The sequence below is a fragment of the Eriocheir sinensis genome, chromosome 19 (genome assembly GCF_024679095.1).
Source record: "Eriocheir sinensis breed Jianghai 21 chromosome 19, ASM2467909v1, whole genome shotgun sequence".
NCBI lineage: Eukaryota > Metazoa > Arthropoda > Malacostraca > Decapoda > Varunidae > Eriocheir > Eriocheir sinensis.
Window position 1 is genome coordinate 18,926,607 of NC_066527.1, and position 22,500 is coordinate 18,949,106.

At 43.1% G+C, this 22,500-nt stretch overlaps 1 protein-coding gene across 26 annotated transcripts in view; it reads left to right on the plus strand.

Moving 5' to 3' along the window:
- LOC127000835 (uncharacterized) overlaps window positions 1–22,500 on the plus strand; it is a 163,836-nt gene that overhangs the window by 22,604 nt on the left and 118,732 nt on the right. For all 26 annotated transcript variants that reach the window (XR_007754545.1, XR_007754546.1, XR_007754547.1 and 23 more), the window contains exons 2-6: window positions 1,341–1,460; window positions 2,648–2,800; window positions 4,065–4,232; window positions 4,743–4,841; window positions 20,756–20,965. Coding sequence is in view for 23 of the 26 variants with exons in the window: in XM_050864899.1 (XP_050720856.1) it covers window positions 1,341–1,460; window positions 2,648–2,800; window positions 4,065–4,232; window positions 4,743–4,841; window positions 20,756–20,965 (750 nt within the window). In the remaining 3 variants the exon portion in view is untranslated. The remainder of the gene's footprint in view (window positions 1–1,340; window positions 1,461–2,647; window positions 2,801–4,064; window positions 4,233–4,742; window positions 4,842–20,755; window positions 20,966–22,500) is intronic.

The window sequence follows — 22,500 nt, forward strand, 5'->3', positions numbered from 1 at the left end:
TATGCAACAACGTGAGGTCATTCTTTGTTGATGGTACAGCAAGTCTTCTACCTCTGTGCAATGCCTCAGTTTTCCGACTTACTTTTTTTTTCATACGTTCATATCATAGCACCGGTAGGCTTTCTTGGTGGTCTCTGTAGGACGTTACCTGCATCCGAACAGTTAATACAGGTCTCGACGCAGAAAATTCATATATGTTTCCTTACTAATGAGACTTTCTATGCATACAACAAAGTGAGGTCATTCTTTGTTGATGGTACAGCAAGTCTTCTACTTCTGTGCATTACGTCTGTTTCCCTACTTACTCTACTCCCTTTTTTCATACGTTCATATTATAGAACCGGTAGGCTTTCTTAGTGGTCTCTGTAGGACGTTACCTGTATCCAAACAGTTACTACAGCTCTCGACTCAGAAAATTCATATATGCTTCCTTACTAATGAGACTTTCTTTGCAACAAAGTGAGGTCATTCTTCGTTGATGGTACAGCAAGTCTTCTACCTCTGTGCAATGCCTCAGTTTTCCGACTTACTTTTTTTTTCATACGTTCATATTATAGCACCGGCAGGCTTTCTTGGTGGTCTCTGTATGACGTTGCCTGTATCCGAACAGTTAATACAGGTCTCGACGCGGAAAATTCATATATGCTTCCTTACTAATGAGACTTTCTATACAACAAAGTGAGGTCATTCTTCGTTGATGGTACAGCAAGTCTTCTACCTCTGTGCATTACGTCTGTTTCCCTTCTTAATCTTCTTTCTTTTTCTCATACGTTCATATCATAACACTGGTAGGCTTTCTTAGTGGTCTCTGTAGGACGTCACCTGTATCCAAACAGTTACTACAGGTCTAGACTCAGAAAATTCATATATGTTTCCTTACTAATGAGACTTTCTATACAACAAAGTGAGGTCATTCTTCGTTGATGGTCATGCAAGTCTTCTACCTCTGTGCATTACCTCTGTTTCCCTACTTACTTTTCTCTCTTTTTTTTATACGTTCATATCATAGCACCGGTAGGCGTTCTTGGTGGTCTCTGTTAACATAGGAACATAAGAACGTAAGGAGTCTGCTAGAGGCCGGTTGGTCTGTACAAGGCAGCTCCCTAACCTAACCTAAGCTCCACGTTACCAGATTATCGTACGCATAACATTGTATTTTCCGCTTTCTGGCCTCTGACAATAATTATAAATGCATATCGTTATTTCTGTGGGTGCGATAGTTTTTGGTCAGAAATCGGCAAAATCAATACGCCAAGTACGATAATCTGGTAGCGTTGCCTAACCTAACCTAACCTAACCTAACCTAACCAAACCTAACCCACGTCCTCTTCCTCTCCCAGACGCGGCCGCAGCTGACGGAGAAGGAGCGGTGTCTGGTGCGGCGGAACTCCTCGCTCAACACGCAGCTCTCTCGTCTCCAGATCCACTGCAAGACACTCTCCTCAGAAAACGACAACCTGGTGAGACTGTGGAGAGTGTGGGAGGCTTGTTGTGATGGTGGTGGTGGTGGTGGTGTGTGGTTGCATGATGGAGGGTAGAGGGAGTATTAGAAGCGGCATAGTGGAATGGGAAGGGAAGATGATGGTTGTAGTCTTGGAGGTTGTAGTAGTAGTAGTAGTAGTAGTGGTAAAGGAATAGAACGAAAGGATTATAGAATTTGTAAAAGAGAGTGAGTTAGAGAGAGAAGAATAGACAGAAGTAGTAGTAGTAGTAGTAGTACCGTAGTAGAAGTAGTAGTAGTAGTAGAAGGATAGAATGAAAGGTTATAGAATTTGTAAGCAATAGAGAGTTAGAGAGAGAAGAATACACAGAAATAGTTGTGGTAGTAGTAGTAGTAGTAGTAGTAGTAGTAGTAGTAGTAGTAGTAGTAGTAGAAGTAGTAGTAGCAGTAAAAATAGTAGTTGATGTTCTTGTTGCTTGCATGTTTTTATTTTTTTATACATTCCTGAGTTTTGTTTTGAAATTTCTTTGGCTTCATTTTTCTTTTGTTTTAAGATTGTTTTATATTATTTTTGCTATATTTTTGTGTGTTTTCTTGCATTTTCCTTATTTTTTCCATTTTTTGCCCTTCACATCCCTTCACCTCCCCCCCCCTCCCCACCACCTCCACCATCATCTCCTTTCCTCATCTCCACCACCTCCATCACCTTTCCTCCTTATCTCCCTCATCTCCATCTTTCCTCCTTACCTCTCTCTCCTCTCCCTTACCTCCATCATCTTCTTTTCTCCCTCCACTCCACAACCTTTCCTCCTCCTCTTCCTCCACCCCCATCACCTCTTCTCTCTCTCTCTCTCTCTCTCTCTCTCTCTCTCTCTCTCTCTCTCTCTCTCTCTCTCTCTCTCTCTCTCTCTCTCTCTCTCTCTCTCTCTCTCTCTCTCTCTCTCTCTCTCTCTCTCTCTCTCTCTCTCTCTCTCTCTCTCTCTCTCTCTCTCTCTCTCTCTCTCTCTCTCTCTCTCTCTCTCTCTCTCTCTCTCTCTCTCTCTCTCTCTCATCTCCACCACCTTCTTTTTGTATTTCATCTCCACCTCCTCCTCCACCTCTTTCCTTTTCATCTCCACCTCTCACACCTCTCCCCCATCACCATATTTCTCATCTCCACTTCACCTCCACCCCCCCAACCTCCCCCACCATCACCTCCACCTCCAGAAAAACAAGATGGAGGTGGAGTTGGAGGCGCCCTTGCACGTCCGGGAGCGGAGTAGGAAGAAGGAGAGGGAGGTGCAGCTTCTGAAGAGGAAGAACACGGAGCTGGCCACCATCACGAGGAAGCTGGAGGAGAAGGTGAAGAGTCTGGAGAAGGTGAGTGATGGTGATGATGGCGAGGGTGATGGTGTTGTTGATGGTGAGTGAGTGTTTGTGTGTGTTATGGTGATGGTGTTTTTTTTTTGTGTGTGTGTATGTGTGTGTGTGTGTGTGTGTGTGTTTGTTCTCGTGTTCATGTTTATTTTTTTGTCTTTTTGGTTATTATTATTATTATTATTATTATTATTTTGTCTATTGCCAGTTTCTATTCATCTATTGCCTATTGCCTCTCTATCATCATCTATTGCCTGTCTATTGCTGTTTCATTTACCGTAAAAATATTGAATACTGCTTCATTGGTTACATATTATTCTTTATTATTTTAGTTTATGTTTGTAGAAAAGTTTTGTTTAGTTGTACAGTTATAGAATTTCATATAGTTAGATACTTTTGAATGCAATTGTTTATATTTATGTAATTTTCTTTACTTCACAACATTAATTACCTAGTTTTCTTCACGCTAAACCTACAAACGTTTTTCAATATCATTTTCTTCCTAATATTCTAACACACCAACACACAGGATGCCAAAGGCTCCTAATAACCATGTTTGTCTATATCTATTCTTATAATTAACCTTCCCCTTCCCTTCCCTTCCCTTCCCTTCCCTTCTCTTCTCTTCTCATCTCTTCCCTTCCCTTTTCTTTCCTTTCCTTCCCTCCCTTCCCTCTTCTTCCCTACTCTTCCCTTCCCTTCCTTTCCTTTCCTTTCCTTTCCTTTCCTTTCCCTTCCTTTCCCTTTTCTTCCTTTCCCATCCCTTCCCTTCCCTTCCCTTCCCTTCCTTTCCTTTCCCTTCCTTTCCCTTCCCTTCCCTTTTCTTTCCTTTCCTTCCCTCCCTTCCCTCTTCTTCCCTACTCTTCCCTTCCCTTCCCTTCCCTTCCCTTCCCTTCCTTTCCTTTCCGTTCCTTTCCCTTTTCTTCCTTTCCCATCCCTTCCCTTCCCTTCCTTTCCTTTCCCTTCCTTTCCCTTCTCTTCCCTTCCTTTCCTTCCCTTCCCTTCCCTTCCCATACCCTTCTCTTCCCTTCTCTTCCCTTCCCTTTTATTTCCTTTCGTTCCCTCCCTTACCTCTTCTTCCCTTCCCTTCCCTTCCCTTCCCTTCCTTTCCTTTCCTCATCTTACCACAAAATCATCCAAATACAAATAGTAATACACACATAAAACTATATAGCTCAACCTCCTTATTATCATTCCACACTAACACTGAACAAAGAACACACAGGACTCCCATGTTTAAAGCATTCCCTCGCCTCCTGCTCCCCAGAAGACGAAGGAGTCCCCCACCACGGAGCGAAGGAACCTGCTGGTGGCGCGGCAGCGGGAGAAGGAGGCGCTGTACGAGAGGCAGCTGCAGGAGCGGGACAAGGAGATACAGAGACTAAAGTACAGGATGAAGGAACTCGTGAGGAAGCTGACGGGCAAGAACGGAGAGGTAAGGGTCGGTGGTGGTGGGGGTGGTGGGGTGTTGACGGGTGGTGATGTTAGGGGGTGGAGGTGAAGGAAGTGATGGGTGGTGGAGGGGTGTTGATAGGTGATGATGTTGGGGGGTGGAGGTGATGGGAGTGATGGGTGGTGATTGTTGTGGTGTTGGGGTGAAGTAGAGGGAGATTACAAGAGAGTTACCCTTTAAATCTAGGTTTTCTTGAACACTCATAGAAAACCTTTGTGAAGAGGCAGACTACTCTATTTCTACCTTCCTCCTCTTGCCGGAATTGTCATGTGATCCTGGTGATAGCTTTACACGGCTTCTGCACCCTGGACTGTAAAATCACCCCCATGAAAACCCGGTTAATCCTCTCTGTGGCCTTGGGAAATCGTCGTAATGGGAACCCAATATGTTTAATAATATGGACCTTTGCCTCCTCACCATTCGCATAAGTCCAGTTGCTTCTACCTCCTCTATCTTTCACTTATATATAATGCTGTCACTCCTCCCCCGCAGATCACAAGAGCCCAGAGCACCTTAGAACTGGAGCAGATCATAAGGACGGTCACTAAGGAGAGGCTGCAGCTTGAGAGACATCTGGCGGCAGCGAGCGAGGTGAGTACAGCAAATATATGGTTGATCGAATTATTATTATTATAGTTATTATTATTATTATTATTATTATTATTATTATTATTATTATTATTATTATTATTATTATTATTATTATTATTACTGTTGTTGTTGTTGTTGTTTATTAGTTATAGTTTATAGTGTTGTAATTTGTTTGGTTGGTGCGGTTTGGAGAGAGAGAGAAAAGAAAAAAAAAGAAAGAAAGAAAATGAAAAAGAAAAAGAAAAAGATAAACAAGAAATAGCAAACACAAACACGAGAGAAAACAAACAAACAAACAAACAGGGAAACACACAAACACACATACACACATACAAACAAACACACAGCCACAGGAACTTTATTTACATAGGAAAGAAGCTTCACATTTTTCTTCATTTTTTTCCTTGCCTCTCAAAGAACACGCGGTCAAGGTCTCTCGTCTTGGACCCACTTCGAACCCCGCTGCTGCATCCTCTTAATCTTCGAAATTCACTTTTTTTTTTCTGTCGATTTTCTTGTTCTTGTTGTTCTTGTTATTCGTGATTTTCTTCTTTTTCTTCTTCTTCATTTTCTTCTCCTTCTTCTTCTTTATCTCCTTCTTCTTCTTATTATTATTATTATTGATGTTTCCAGATATGAGTAAAAAATAAATAAGTCCCCCTTTCACTCTCTCTCTCTCTCTCTCTCTCTCTCTCTCTCTCTCTCTCTCTCTCTCTCTCTCTCTCTCTCTCTCTCTCTCTCTCTCTCTCTCTCTCTCTCTCTCTCTCTCTCTCTCTCTCTCTCTCTCTCTCTCTCTCTCTCTCTCTCTCTCTCAGTATACTTCATTATCTCTCTATCCTTATCTATCTTTTTTTCTTTCTTATTTTTTCTTTTTTTTTCTTTCTATTCATCTGGTGCTCTCTCTCTCTCTCTCTCTCTCTCTCTCTCTCTCTCTCTCTCTCTCTCTCTCTCTCTCTCTCTCTCTCTCTCTCTCTCTCTCTCTCTCTCTCTCTCTCTCTCTCTCTCTCTCTCTCTCTCTCTCTCTCTCTCTCTCTCTCTCTCCCTCCCTCCCTGGCAGCATCTAAGGGGGCTCTCCATCGATTCTCTTTGACCTAATTTCTCACCTGAGCGTCTGTCCACCTGGCCGCCGCTCAGGTGTGTGCCCTCCTAATTACCTCCTCCGCCAGGTGAGAAGAGCAAGAGGAGGAGGAGGAGGAGGAGGAGGAGGAGGAGGAGGCGATGAGTAAGAGGAAAGTTGGCAGTAGTTGGTTATTATTCCCCTCTCTCTCTCTCTCTCTCTCTCTCTCTCTCTCTCTCTCTCTCTCTCTCTCTCTCTCTCTCTCTCTCTCTCTCTCTCTCTCTCTCTCTCTCTCTCTCTCTCTCTTTCTTTCTCTATTCCCTTTCTCTCATTTTTCCCTTTCCCTCTTCCCCTCTCCCCTTTTCTCCCCTTCCCTCTCCTTCAGTTCATTTCTTCTCCCCTCTCCCTCCCATTTCCGTTCCTTCCTTTCCTCTTTCCTCCTTCTTCTCTTTTCCTTCCTCTCCCCTTCCTCTCCCTCTCCCTTCCCTTCTCTTCTCTTTCCTTCTCTTCCCTTCCCTTTCCTTCCCTTCCCTTCCTTTCCCTTCCCCTCCCTTCCCATCCCATCCCTTCCCTCTCCTTCCCTTCCCTTCCCTTCCCATCCCTTTCCTCCCTTCCCTTTCCCTTCCCTTCCCTTCCCTTCCCTTCCCTTCCACATCTCACCACAAAATCATCCATCGGCTCTATCTTTTTTTAGCCACTTTTGTTCGTATTTTCGAATAATCAATGTTAATCAAACCATTAGCGAAGAGGAGGAGGAGGAGGAGGAGGAGGAGGAGGAGGAGGAGGAGGAGTAGGAGGAGGAAACGGAGACAGACAGGAAGAAGATGGAAAATAAGAGGAAGTGGAAGATGATGAGGCAGAGAAACAGGAGTGGAAGAGGAGATGGAGGATCGGAGTGGAGGAAGAGGAGGTGAAGGAAGGGGAGGAGAATCAGCTGGAGGTGGAAGAAGAGGTGGAGGAGGAGGAGGTTGTGGAGGTTGTGATGATGGAGGAGGAGGAAGAGAAAGAGCTCAAGAAGGAGGAGGAGGTGGTGCTGATGGTGGTGGTGGAGGTATATAGTAGTTATGATGGTGGTGGTGGTGGTGGTGGTTGAGGAGGTGGTGGAGGTAGTGGTGGTGGTGGTGGTGGAGGTGGTGTGGTGTGCGCGCAGCCCTTCTTATTGATCTCCAGGCGGCCAGCGCGGCAGGTCGGGGCTCGCTGGTTGGCCGGCGGGATGCAAGGCGCCGCGCTATTGGCCGAGGCGTCTGCATGCGCTTCCAGGGGCTGCCGAACGATTTGGCGGGAATTTGAGGCTCGTTCCACAAAGCTTCGTTCAGCCTGGAGAGTTATCCGCCCTGGGAGAACGTGAACGGCCGGGCGACTTCACGCTGGGCACTCAAACCCTCGAACCACCGTCCCTGGCACCGAAACAGACAACCCAGTGCCACTAAACCCACGTCAAGGAAGAGGGGTCATCAGTGCCACGTTCGCGGACTAAACGCTACGGAAGAGTGCCATCGCTGGCGGCACCAGGCGAGGCACTGCCCAGGCCTGGAGTCTCGGTCGGGCCCAGTGGCGTAAGCTCAACCTAGCTTACAGTGCCTTCGCGGGCGCTCTCACCTCCTCCTCCTCCTCCTCCCCCCAACAAACCTTGCCAATGGCTGTGAGTTAGTGACGCCTGACGGAAGGCAAGCTGTGCATCGCGTAGGTCTCCTCCTCCCCTTCCTTCTCGCCCTCCTCCTCCTCGTCCTCGCCCTCCTCCTCGGGATACGGTAGTGACGAGGCGCAGACACACATGGCGGGCGGGAGCTCAGTTCTTATAGCCAGCACAGCCGCCGCCGCCCTCTGGTCTTGATGTGAGTATACCTCGGACACCTGGGCACACCGGGGGACACCTGGGGACACTGGGGGACACCTGGGGATGGCTGAGTGTGTTAGGAGGGGCGTGTGTGTGTGTTTGTGTGTGTGTGTGTGTGTGTGTGTGTGTGTGTGTGTGTGTGTGTGTCCATCTACCTGTTAGTGTGTTAGTGTTATGTGTGTTTACGAGGCTGGCTACTGACCTACCTACCTGTGTGTGTGTGTGTGTGTGTGTGTGTGTGTGTGTGTGTGTGTGTTTGGAAGCTGTTTGATTATCGTGATGGCGGTGATGCTACAGGAGAGATGAGATGAGGGAGTGTGTTCGTGTGTTTGTGTGTTTGTGTGTTTGTTTCAGTGACCTATTTTTTATACAGACGCTGGTGTTTGTTTTTTTGTATTGTGTTTCGTTTTTTTTTATTTACATTTCTTTTTCTTATTTATCGCTCATTTTTCTCTCCTAATTGTATGTTTTATTTTATTTTTTTATTTTTTTATTTTACCGTGTGTGTGTGTGTGTGTGTGTGTGTGTGTGTGTGTGTGTGTGTGTTTAGCCTTAAGCCGTAGTCTGTAATCTTCCTTCCCTCCCCTCTTCTCTCTCTCTCTCTCTCTCTCTCTCTCTCTCTCTCTCTCTCTCTCTCTCTCTCTCTCTCTCTCTCTCTCTCTCTCTCTCTCTCTCTCTCTCTCTCTCTCTCTCTCTCTCTCTCTCTCTCTCTCTCTCTCTCTCTCTCACACACACACACACACACACACACACACATTTGCTTTACCTTAAAAAGACATCACGTTGCACCTCCTCCTCCTCCTCCTCCTCCTCCTCCCATAAAGCTAAGGACACAGAGCTTTTTCATATCAGGTTCTTATCTCTCTCTCTCTCTCTCTCTCTCTCTCTCTCTCTCTCTCTCTCTCTCTCTCTCTCTCTCTCTCTCTCTCTCTCTCTCTCTCTCTCTCTCTCTCTCTCTCTCACGTTTATTTGTGTATATTTAGTTCCGTTTATCTGTCTGTCTGTCTGTCTGTCTGTCTGTCTGATGTAAGTATGTATGATGTATGTATGTATGTATGTATGTGTGTATGTATGTGTGTTTGTGTGAATTCGTAAGAGTTATAATAAATATTTTCTGAACATTTTTTTCGAATTGCCGAGCGAAAAACGAAGAAAAAAATGAAGAAAAAAACATTGAGGAAAATAATCGAAAGAAAAAAATGAAGAAAAAAATTGTAAGAAGAAAAGAAAATGAAAAAAATGGAAGAAAATAAATCCTGCACATTCTTTTTTTCTTGTAAATTTTTTCGAGTCATGCATACATTTTTAAATAGGGTGGGAGGGGTGGGAGGGGAACGTGACACACACACACACACACACACACACACACACACACACACACACACACACACACACACACACACACACAGTAGGAAGTTCTTGTGCTAGGGAAGTAAAAAGGAGGAGGAGGAGGAGGAGGAGGAGGAGGAGGTGCGTGTATGTGTGTGTATGCGTGCGTGTGTGCATGTGTGTGTGTGCGTGTGTGTGCGCGTGCGTGTGTGTGTGCGTGTGGCCATACAGCTTTAGTTTGTACCTCCTGCAGTCTCTCGCATTTCCCCTTCGGCCCACTACCATAGTACTCCCATTTCCTCTCCCATGCTGCCAGTCTACCATTCATCCTTCTCTCTTCTCTCTCTCTCTCTCTCTCGCTCTCTCTCTCTCTCTCTCTCTCTCTCTCTCTCTCTCTCTCTCTCTCTCTCTCTCTCTCTCTCTCTCTCTCTCTCTCTCTCTCTCTCTCTCTCTCTCTCTCTCTCTCTCTCTCTCTCTCTCTCTCTCTCTCTCTCTCTCTCTCTCTCTCTCTCTCATTTTCTCTCCCATGCTGCCATTCTACCATTCTTCCTTCCCTTCTTCCTTCCTTCCTTCCTTCCTTCCTTCCTTCCTTTCTTCCATTTGTTCTTCTTTCCTTCCCATATATCTTTCCTCTCCTTTATTTTTTTTCTCGTTTTTCTTCTTCCATAGTGGCATTCTCTTCTTCCTTCCCTTCTTCCTCTTTCTTCTTTACTTCCATTTTTTTCCTTCCATCTATTTCCTTCCTTCTGTTTGTTTTTTCCTTTCCATTTTCCTTTTTTTTCCTTCTTTTCTTTTCTCCATTTACTATTTTTTTCTCATTTCCTCTTCCATGGTGCTATTTTTCCATTTTTCTTCCTCCCTTTCTTCCTCTTTCCCTTCTTTTCCTCTCCCCTTCTTTTCCTATTCTTCCCTTCTACTCTTCCTTCTTCCTATTTTGGCTTCGTTTTTTCCTTAATTTTAGTTTTTTTTTTCATTTTCTTTTATTCTCTTTATACCATTTCCCTTTTTATTGCATATTTTCCCTTTTCTTCCATCCCTTCTTTCCCTCTCTTTCACTTATTTTCCCTTTCTTTCCCTTCCTATCCCTTTCATTCCCTCTCCATTTTTATCTTCCATTTCTTTCCCTTTCTTTCCCTTCCTATTCCTTTCCTTCCTTTTCCTTCCCTCTCCAATTTTCTCCTTCCCTTTCTTTCCCTTCCTTTCCCTTTCTTTCCCTTCCTATCCCTTCCCTTCCCTCTCCAGTTTTCTCCTTCCCTTTCTTTCCCTTCCTTTCCCTTTCTTTCCCTTCCTATCCCTTCCCTTCCCTCTCCAGTTTTCTCCTTCCCTTCCTTTCCCTTCCTTTCCCTTTCTTTCCCTTCCTATCCCTTTCCTTCCCTCTCCATTTTTCTCCTTCCCTTCCTTTCCCTTCCTTTCCCTTTCTTTTCCTTTTCTTCTTTTTCCCTCCCTCTCCTTTTTTCCTCTCATTATTACGTCTCTTCTTCTTTCTTTCCTTCCTTTCCTTTCATCATTTTCCTTTCCTTTTCTTTTCCATCCGTTTTTTCCCTTCCTCTCATTTTCTTTCACGTTATTTCTTCTTCCCTTCTTTCGCCTTCCCTTATTATCCTCTTCTTTCCCTTCTCTTCTATTCGTTATTTTTCCTTCTTGCTTTTCCTCTTTCTATAATTTCCTTTTTTTATATATTTCTTACTTTTTCTTACTTTTTTCCCTTTCTCTTCCCTTTCCTTCTATCATTACTTCCTTCCTCCTCCTCCTTCTTCTTTTCTCCTCCTCCTCCTCCTCCTCCTCCTTTATTTAACATTCCTCACATTCCATGATATAATTTCCTCCTCTTCTCTCCCTTTTCTTCCTCCTCCCCCTTTCATTTTCCTCTCCTTTTCCTCCTCCTCCTCCTCCTCCTCTTCCTCGTTATTTTTCCTTCTCATTTTCCCTCAATTCTTATTCTCATTTATTTTTTTCTCCTCAGTTTTGTCTCTCCCTTCCTCCCTTTCTTCTTTCTTTCCTTCCTTCCTTCCTTCCTTCTTTCCTTCCTTCCTTCCTTCCTTCCTTCCTTCCTTCCTCATGTTCTCCCTCTTCCTCTTCATTATTTCTCTATCTTTCTCTGTGTGTGTGTGTGTGTGTGTGTGTGTGTGTGTGTGTGTGTGTGTGTGTGTGTGTGTGTGTGTGTACGAGAGATGGAGAGATGAATACAAATTGACAGACAGATAGATAGATAGAAAGATAGATAGACAGACAGACAGAGACAGAGAAAGAGAGAGCAACTGTGCGTGTATGTGTGTGTGTGTGTGTGTGTGTGTGTGTGTGTGTGTGTGTGTGTGTGTGTATGAGATAGAGAGATGAATACAGATTGACAGACATAGATAGATAGATAGAAAGAATGATAGATAGACAGAAAGAGAGAGCGACTGTGTGTGTGTGTGTGTGTGCGTGTGTAATAAGTCTACATCCCCCCCCCCTCAACACATGCTTAGGGTCACTTTGGGCTCATAATGTTGATAATTGGGGCTAGGTGAAGGGTGGGGGGCAGGGGAGGGGGGAGGGGGGGGGGCAGGGAAGGGCATGGAAGGGAGAACTATTTTATTTTTTCTTCTTCTTTTTCTTCGTTTTTTTTATTTATTTTCTTGATGTTTTTTGTCTTGGTTTCCTTTCCTTCTCTTTCCTGTCTTCTTTTCTTTTTTTCTTTTTCCTTAGCTTTCCTTTTTTTCCTTCCCTTTCTTTCCTTTCTTTTATCATCTTCCTTTCCTTTCCTTCTCTATCCGTTTCTTTCCCTTCCTCTCCATTTCCTTCCATTTCCTTCCCTTCCCTTTTCTTCCTCCCTTCCCTTATCTCTCTTCTTCTCTTTTTCTTGTTATTTATTTGTTTATTTTCTTGTTATTTTATCATTCTTTCCTTCCTTCCTTTTCTTTCCCTTCCTATTCCTTTTCATTCTTTTTCCTTCCCTCTCTTTTTTATCCTCTTTCCTTCCTTCTCTTCTTTTTTTTCTTGATATTTAATTTTTCTTAATATTTATCACATTTCTTTCCTCTCCCTTTCTTCCCTTTCTTTCTCTTCCTATCCTTTTCCTTCCCTTTCCTTCCCTTCCCTTTTTCTTCTTTCCTTCCTTCCCTTCCTCTCTTCTTCTCTCTTTTTCTTGTTATTTTTTGTTGTGGTCTGTCTGTCTGTCTGTCTGTCTGTCTGTCTATCTATCTATCTATCTATCTATCTTCCTCCTCTCTTCCTTCTAAGCTTCCTCTTCCAATCCTTTCCTCTTCCTCCTTCCTCCCTTCCCTCCCCTCCCCTCCCCTTCCTCTTCCTCCTCCTCCTCCTCCTCCTCCTCCTCCTCCTCCTCCTCCTCTCCTCTTTCTTCCTTCCTCCATTCCTCCTGTATTTCCCCAGCGCATCTCCTCCTCCCAGAATCCTCTTCCTCTTCCTCTTCCTTCCTCCACATAAATCCCTCCTCCTCCTCCTACCTTCCTCTTCTATTATGTTTTTTTTACCGTTTTCTCCTTCCTCTTCTTTTCCTCTTCCTTTCCTCTTTGCCTGTATACTCTTTCCTCCTCTTTCCTCTTCCCTCATATATTATTACAGGTCGTCTTCCTTAACTTTTCCTCCTCGTCCTTCTCTTTTTCCTCCTCCTCCTCCTCCTCCTCTTTATTGCACATATGATAGTAGAAAGAAAGAAAGAATGGAAGGAAGGAAGGAAGGAAGGAAGAAAGGAAAACATCACCAGTAGTAGTAGTAGTAGTAGTAGTAGTAGTAGTAGTAGTAGTAGTAATATTTTTCAGTCATCATTTACATAATTTCCTCATTCCGTTTGTTTTTATTGTACGTTGACCAGTGAGTGAGAAAATTAACGAGTGAGTGAGTGAGTGAGTGAGTGAACGAGAGAGAGAGAGAGAGAGAGAGAGAGAGAGAGAGAGAGAGAGAGAGAGAAAGAAATGAAATGAAAAGGTTGAAGGGAAGAGGAGGAAAGGAAAAGGAGGGGAGAAGGAAAGGAAAAGGATAAGGGAAAAGAATGAGTGAGCGAGTGAGTGAGTGAGTGAGTGTGAGTGAGTGAGTGAGTGTGAGTGAGTGAGTGAGTCTTGGTTTCTTCATCTGATCTTTCACTCTCCCTTTCTCGCTCCGAGTAAACACCTGTAATTTAATCCCCAGGTAGTCGGTTAGCTCATTAAACTACCCCCTCCCCCCTCCCCCTCTCCCCCCACCACACCTGTTCCCCCTTTCCTCCTACCCCCCTTCAACCCCTTCATCTCTTCGCCCTTAACCCCAACCTTCTCTTCTTCCTCCTCCTCGACCTCATGATTTTTCTGTTATAAGGTTATTTTTTCATTCTCTTCTTTTTTTCTTTTTTTTTCTTTTTTTTTTGGTGGTCATTTTTACCTATTGTTTTTTGGGTTTTTTTCTTTATTTTCTTTTCCTCTTATTCTTCTTTTTCTTTCATCTTCTTTTTCTTTTTGTCTTCTCTATATTTCTAATCTTAATTTCCCTTTCCTTCTTTTTCTCTTCCTTTTCTGGTTCTCTTCCTTTCCATTCCTTTCCCTTTCTCCTATTCCTCCTCCTCCTTCTCTTCCTCCTTTCCTCTAACTTTCCTCTTCCTTTCCCTTCCTATCGTTTCCTCCTATTTCTCCTCCTCCTCCTCTTCCTCCTCCTCCTCCCTTCCCCAATACCATACAAATCATAACCTCAGTCTTTGACCCCAACCTCACCTCCCCTCCTCTCCCCATCATTCCTCCTCCTCCTCCTCCTCCTCCTCCTCCTCCTCCTCCATCCATTAACACTCCAAGCAGTCACCATTTCTCATTCTCAAACTTTGCCACGACTTAATTCCTCTTGCTTGGCCATTTTCATTTCCTCTCTCTCTCTCTCTCTCTCTCTCTCTCTCTCTCTCTCTCTCTCTCTCTCTCTCTCTCTCTCTCTCTCTCTCTCTCTCTCTCTCTCTCTCTCTCTCTCTCTCTCTCTCTCTCTCTCTCTCTCTCTCTCTCTCTCTCTCTCTCTCTCTCTCCCCTTTCATTTCCAGAGACAAAATGAGAGAGAGAGAGAGAGAGAGAGAGAGAGGAAGAAAATAAAGATAAAATAACATCGTGCTCTTTTTCTTTTTCTTTTTCTTATTTTTCTTCTCTATAATTTCTCTCTCTCTTTATTTTTCATCAAAGGAGGGAAAGGGTCAAGGGCAAAACACACAAACACACACACAAACACACACACACACAAACAGCAAGGTCTCAGTGTTGGTGTTTTGTGTCATATTTTCTTTATTATTTATGCATTTCGCTTTTCCTGGGTCTGTTAAGCTGTCTGTCTGTCCGTCTGTCTCTGTCTGTTAACGTGTCTGTGTCTCTGTCTGTTAACGTGTCTGTTTGTCTGTCTGTGGTGCAACGTGTGTGGGAGAGGGAGATGAAAAGGAAGAGAAGGAAATGAGATGAAAAGGGAGAGAGAAAGAATTTAAAAGAAGAGAGAGAGAGAGAGAGAGAGAGAGAGAGAGAGAGAGAGAGAGATGAAATGAGAAGGTTGAAGGGAAGGGGAGGCTTAGACACAGACACACAGAGACACAGACACGAGAACAGACTGGCAACACACATACAGACAAATTTTTAGGCTTAGATACAGACAGAAACAAACAAATTTTTAGGCCACGATGCAGACAGATAGACATTTTTTTTTAGGTTAAGATACAGACAGACACAGACACTCACAGAGAGACATAAGATCAGACTGGAAACGCACATACTGACAAATTCACAGACATATAAAGAAGCACAGACTCAGACACACAAACCAGATCAGACTGGAAACACATATATAGAGACACACACACAGACACACAGACACACACACAGACACAAGATCAGACTGGATAGACACATACTGACAAATTCACAGACACATAAAGAAGCACAGACTCAGACACACAAACCAGATCAGACTGGAAACATATATACAGACACAGACACACACACAGACATAAGATCAGACTGGCAACACCCACGCAGACACATACATAGACACATTAAGAACCACAGACAGCACAGACAATACAAAGGGGACAGAGAAGCAAGGCGGCACAGACAAATAAATATCAACACAGACAGACACAGACAGACAAGGAGACAGAATAAGACAGACACACACACACACACACACACACACACACACACACACACACACACACACACACACACACACACACATACACAGACAGAGAGACAGACAGACAGACAGACAGGAGAATTGTTTGACCTTGGTGCAATAATAAAGAATAAGAGACATGGGTGAAAAGGAAAAAGAAAAATGACTGATTGATGAAGGCTGAGTAACACACACACACACACACACACACACACACACACACACACACACACACACACACACACACACACGGCAGCCAAAAAATAGTGATATAAAAAAATATAATAATGGTCGGTTTTTTGTAGTGAAATCTATCATTAAAAATCCGTAGAGTTTTCCGTTGTGTAAGGGGGAGAGAGAGAGAAAGGGTCATCACAAGCCATTCTTTCCTCCCTCATTCCCTTCCTCTATTCATTCCTCCTTCTCCTCCTCCTCCTCCTTCTCCACCTCCCCCTCTTAATTCTCCTCCTCCTCCTCCTCCTCCCCCCCTCCCCTTCTTCCTCCCTCCTCCTCTCTCTGTTTCCTCCCCCTCCCTTCCTCCTTCCCTCATTGTCTCCCCCTCTTTCCTTCCTCTCCTTTCCTTTCTCTCCCTCTCATTTCTCCTCAATCACGCCTCTCTCTCTCTCTCTCTCTCTCTCTCTCTCTCTCTCTCTCTCTCTCTCTCTCTCTCTCTCTCTCTCTCTCTCTCTCTCTCTCTCTCTCTCTCTCTCTCTCTCTCTCTCTCTCTCTCTCTCTCTCTCTCTCTCTCTCTCTCTCTCTCTCTCTCTCTTTTGTTTCTCCTCCTCCACCTTTCTCTCTCTCTCTCTCTCTCTCTCTCTCTCTCTCTCTCTCTCTCTCTCTCTCTCTCTCTCTCTCTCTCTCTCTCTCTCTCTCTCTCTCTCTCTCTCTCTCTCTCTCTCTCTCTCTCTCTAAGCCACCGTCTGCTATATAGGATGCAATGACCTTGGTTGAGAGAGAGAAGTTCTAGTCAGCCATACAAGTCTAGGTCTCTCTCTCTCTCTCTCTCTCTCTCTCTCTCTCTCTCTCTCTCTCTCTCTCTCTCTCTCTCTCTCTCTCTCTCTCTCTCTCTCTCTCTGCCTTATTAATAATCTTGCAACTCGAGCGAAATATTCTGCAAAGCTTCGCAACTCTCACGGAAATTATGTGGGACGGTGATGGCGTGTGTGTGTGTGTGTGTGTGTGTGTGTGTGTGTGTGTGTGTGTGTGTGTGTGTGTGTGTCTGTGTGTCTATGTGTCTGTGTGTCTATGTGTGTGTGTGTCTTTGTCTGTGTCGAGAGAGAGAGAGAGAGACGCACAGACACAAGGGGGAGGCACAGACTGAGACTCAGACAAGAGATATAGAAAAAAAGAATAAGAAAAAAATAAGAGGAAAAAGGAAAGTTATTTTTGGGACGCAGGGAGGTCGGGAGTGCCAAGAGAGAGAGAGAGAGAGGACAGAGACAGATCTAGAATCAAAGAAAGAGAGAAAGAGAAATTAGACAAATGAAAAGCGTAAAAAAAAAAAATATCAGAAAATAAAAAATAATGAGAGAGAGAGAGAATCTACATCGAGAGAGAGAGAGATCGTCATGGGGCCGAATCCACACTTCCGGCGCCGAAAGTCACTGAGCCGAAACTGCTCCTGCACCATAAACAAATAGATGCAGGCGAGGAGGGGGAGGAGGAAGAGGAGGAAGAGGAGGGGTAGGGGGAGGGGGAGGAGGAGGAGGAGAGAGGAAAAGAAATAAGGAAAATGTCATAGGAAGAGAAAAAGGGAGAGTGTGAAAGATTGGAAAAAGAGAATAGAGAGACAATCAGAGAGAGAGAGAATGAGTAAGTATGTGTCTGGTCTAATGTTTTATCGTGGTTTTCGATCAATAAACACACACACACACACACACACACACACACACACACACACACACACACATTCTACTAATAGCTTTTTTTCATCTTAATTTCTACGCTGTGATTTCATACTAATACTAACCACACTATTGACCCAGGTAGGCATAGGTCATTAGTACCACCTGTCCGCTAATGAGTCCAGGTAGAAGCTAAAACTAACTCAAGGTGAACAGATAGATAGACTGATAGATAGATAGATAGATAGAGAGAGAGAGATTTCATAATATTTTTCCTTGTTAATGTTTATCTGATTATTTTCTTATATTTCTTTTTAACATTTTTTTCCTTTTGAGTCTTTCGTAATGATTGCTTTTGTGTGTGTGTGTGTGTGTGTGTCCGTGAGAGAGATCAGGTAAGTTTGAGGTAACCAGACACCGCCGCCAACTTGTGATCTTTACCCGCCATTACTAATTTAGAGAGTGAGTCAGAGAGAGGGTCATGTTTAGGTAATATTATCATTCTCTCTCTCTCTCTCTCTCTCTCTCTCTCTCTCTCTCTCTCTCTCTCTCTCTCTCTCTCTCTCTCTCTCTCATTCACTCTTTTCAAACTTGTAATTATAAAAGAAACAAGAGAAATCACATTCGCTGAAGTGCATTATTTTAAAACGGTTGAATAAATAGATTAAAATATTGATAATTGTCTGTGTGTGTGTGTGTGTGTGTGTGTGTGTGTGTGTGTGTGTGTGTGTGTGTGTGTGTGTGTGTGTGTGTGTGTGTGTGTGTGTGTGTGTGTGTGTGTGTAAGTGACGAAATTCTTTTGAAGTGAAACATTATATCGTTGTTTTAATATCTGTTTGTTTTTCTGCTTTAAAAGTCGTGTTTTTTTTTTGCTTGTTTTGCTTTTTGTTTTATATTTTTTTTTGTTTTCTTATTTATTTACTTACTTTTCTGACTTATAGATAGATAGATAGATAGAGATAGATAGATAGATAGTTAGATAGATAGATAAATAGATAGAGAGAGAGATAGAGAGAGAGAGAGAGCGGAAAGTCTACGTTGGCAACCCTGGCCTGCCATCCTTTGATCAATAGTGCCAAGTTTGTGGTACACACACACACGCACGCACACACACACACACACACACACACACACACACACACACACACACACACACACACACACACACACACACACACATCTTCGCTTTTATTTTACTCTTTTTTATATTGTTTGTTTACATTTTCTGTTTTTTTTATATATCTATCACATTCTCTCTCTCTCTCTCTCTCTCTCTCTCTCTCTCTCTCTCTCTCTCTCTCTCTCTCTCTCTCTCTCTCTCTCTCTCTCTCTCTCTCTCTCTCTCTCTCTCTCTCTCTCTCTCTCTCTCTCTCTCTCTCTCTCTCTCTCTCTCTCTCTCTCTCGACCCCTAATTAGCGACTCTCTTATCAGATACAGAGAGAGAGAGCGAGTCTAATCAACAGCATCAACTCCTTTTTTTATCTTTTCTTTTAAGGAAAATTAATTGTAACTGAGAAGGATTAGTTTTTTCATTCTCTCTCTCTCTCTCTCTCTCTCTCTCTCTCTCTCTCTCTCTCTCTCTCTCTCTCTCTCTCTCTCTCTCTCTCTCTCTCTCTCTCTCTCTCTCTCTCTCTCTCTCTCTCTCTCTCACATAATGGATTCTCTTATCTTTCGTTATCTCTAGGAAGACTTATCATTATCATTTTATCATTATTATTAGTAGCATTAGTATTATCATTATCGTTATTATTATTTTCTTTGTTTTTCCATCGTTAATATTCTAAGTCATGTCTCAGTTCATGGTTTCCTTTTAATCGTAATTCTTCGTGTATATTTTATTGTTTTTGCATCATCTAATAATATTCAATCAGTGCTCATTTTTACTTCAATTATATTTCATTTCTTCTCTTGGTTGGAAACTTTCATAACAAAATAATTATCCTTCTAAGGTATTGAAATCCTCCTTTTTCACAGGATCCAATCAACCCAACCCTCTTAGCACATGAACCATTGAGGAAGACCATTTGAACCCCTTATAAGACCATTTGAACCAATAAGTATCTTTCCCCCATCGACCCAGCTCCCTTCCTTCCTCTTCGTCCACCAGGGTCTGTCAGTAGGGGGTGTCGCTGAGGGCTCGAGCCTTTATTAAGTCTCTTTAACAAATAGAATAGATCACATAATAAGATTGATACCCACTAGACCTATAGCCTCATCCCAGACCCTTCTCTCTCGCCTCCCCCAGGGTCTGTCGCGCGGCGGGGTGCAGGAAAGGGCCCTTCTCTTACCCTGACAGCCCTCATTCCCCTTCCTGACACCCCTTCTCCCCCTTCCTAACCCATCCTTTCTTCCTCCTCCTTTAACCATTCTCTTTGTACCTTTCCCAGGGTCTGTCGTCTGTCCATCTTGTTGCCCTCTCATCCCTTCTTCTCCCCCTGTCCCTTCTCCCTCTCCTCTAATCCTTTCTCCCCCTTGATCTCTCCGTTCTATTGTTCCTCCCTTACTAAAGCCTATATTTTTAAACATTTCGCCCCCCAAGCACACATACTTGACAAGGCTTTCGTAGAAGTTGTGGTCATTTCCAGGGGTAGTTGTGTGACCCTGGTGATGTACTGACCCTTCTTTTGTACCATGAACCTAAGTATCACATATTTGACAAGACTTTCGAAGGAGTTGTAGGGAGCATCTCCAGGGGTAGTTATATGACTTTGGTGGTATTTTGACCCTTCTTCTGTACCATGAACCTAAGTAACACATATTTGACAAGGCTTTCGTATTAGTTATAGGGGGCATTTCCAGGGGTAGTTATATGACCCTGGTGGAAGTCTGATCCCTCTGTACCATTAACCTTAGTAACACATATTTGACAAGGCTTTCGTATTAGTTATAGGGGGCATTTCCAAGGGTAGTTATATGACCCTGGTGGAAGTCTGATCCCTCTGTACCATTAACCTTAGTAACACATATTTGACAAGGATTTCGAAGGAGTTGTAGGGAGCATTTCCATGGGTAGTTTTATGACCCTGGTTGAAGTCTTACCCTTCTGTATCATGAACCTAAGTAACACATATTTGACAAGGCTTTTGAAGGAGTTGTAGGGAGCATCTCCATGGGTAGTTATATGACCCTGGTGGTATTCTGACCCTTCTTCTGTACCATGAACCTAAGTAACACATATATGACAAGGCTTTCGAATGAGTTGTAGGGGGCATTTCCAGGGGTAGTTGTATGACCCTGGTGGTAGTCTGACCCTTCCTCTGTACCATGATCCTAAGTAACACATATATAACAAGGCTTTCGAATGAGTTGTAGGGGGCATTTCCTGGGGTAGTTGTATGACCCTGGTGGTAGTCTGACCCTTCCTCTGTACCATGATCCTAAGTAACACATATTTGACAAGGCTATCGAAGGAGTTGTAGGGGGCATATCCAGGGGTAGTTGTATGACCCTGGTTGTAGTTTGACCCTTCTTCTGTACCACGAACCTAAGTAACACACATTTGACAAGGCTTTCGTATTAGTTGTAGTGATCATTTCCAGGGCTAGTTATATGACCATGGAGGAAGTCTGATCCCTCTGTACCATGGACCTAAGTAACACATATTTGACAAGGCTTGCAGAGTTATGGGCATTTGCAGGACCCTGGTGGTAATTTGACCCTTCTGTACCATGAACCCCTAGCTCCTTATACCCCTCTCTGACCCCTTATCACCCCTCCTAACCCTTTCCTCTCGTGCCTCCCCCAGGGTCTGTCGCGCGGGGGTGCTGGTGAGGGCGACGTTGGCCGGTTGGCGTCGCTGGAGGAGACCAACAGCACCCTGAGGCAGCAGCTGGAGGACCTGGAAATCCTGACGCGCCAACACCACACCCTCCAGCGGCACGTGCAGGAGAAGGACCTCGAGTGTGTCACCCTCAAGGAGAAGCTCAAGCTCAAGAACGAGCTCTGCCAGGACCTGGTGAGTGCCGGGGGGGAGGGGGGAGAGGGAGAAGGAGGGAAAAGAGGAGGAGGAGGAGAAAATGATTTGTTAAAGAAAGAGAAAGAATTGATATGAGGAAAGAGCTTGTAGGGGAATAGCAAAGGAGAGGAGGAGGAGGAGGAGGAGGAAGAAGAGGAGGAGGAAGAGGAAGAGAAAATAGTTAGTTAAAGACAGAGAAAGAATTGATATGAGGAAAGAGCTTGTACAGGAATAGCACAGGAGAGAAGGAGGAGGAGGAAGAAGAGAAGGAGGAAGAGGAAGAGAAAATAGTTAGTTAAAGACAGAGAAAGAATTGAAAGAAGGAAAGAGTTTGTAGAAGAATAGCAAAAGAGAAGAGGAGGAGAAAGAAGAGGAGGAGGAGGAGGATAAAGAGAGGAAGATGTAGCTAGAAAGAAGAAAGTGTTTGTAGAGGAATAGCTAAAAAGAGAAGAGGAAGAGAAGGAGGAGGAGAAGGAGGAGGAGGAAGAAGAGGAAGAGAAGGAGGACGAAAAAAAAAATATAAAGACGGATTTAAAACCAGACATACAATAACAAACACAAACAGACGAACACACAAACAGAGACACAGACAGACACGTGGAATAGTTTAGGTCAATTTCAATGTCAGGGTTAAGGTCACAGTAGGTCAGGTCAAGGCGTGGGGCAGGTCAGGATTGTTGATGTTATTAGATTGATTTATTTTTCTTTCTTTTCTCTGTAATCTTTCTTGACCTTGATCTTCTTTGTTTTCTTTTTTTTTTCTTTTTTTTTTCTTACTTCCATTTTCTTTTATTCTCTATCTTTTTTTTTTACTTGTTCTTTTTTTATTTTTTTTCTTCTTTATTTCCTCCTGTCCTTTTCTTTTCATATTTTATTTTCTATTCTTTGTTTTTTCTTTATTTCCTTTTCTTCTCTTTATTATTTTCTTCCTTATTCTCAACTTTTTCTTCTTTATTTTCTATTTTTCTCTTAATTTCTCTTTTCTTTCTTTATTCTCTCCTTCATTCTTGAGTTTTCTTCTTTTATTCTTCCTTATTTCTTATTTTTTATTTCTCTTTTCTTTCTTTATTCTCTCCTTCATTCTCGAGTTTTCTTCTTTTCTTCTTCCTTATTTCTTATTTTTTATTTCGCTTTTCTTTCTTTATTTTCTCCTTCATTCTTGAGTTTTCTTCTTTTATTCTTCCTTATTTCTTTTTTTTTTCTTATTTTCTGTTCTATTATTATCTATTCTCTTCTATTCCTTATTCTTTATTCTCTAATATATTCTTCATTCTCTTCCACTCTCTATTTTTATCGCATTTTTTCTTCTCCTATACTTTCTTAATTATTATGTATCCACTCTATTCTGTTTTCATTCTCTTCCATTGTTTATTATTTATTTTATTTTTTTCCTCCATATTCTCTATTCATAATTATTCGCTGTTCTCTTCTTTATTCTCTCTCCCAATCTTTATTCTGCTTTATTTTTCTCTATTTGTTATTCATCGTCCTCTGTTTACTTTCTTTATTTTCTCTTATTCTTTATTCTATTTATT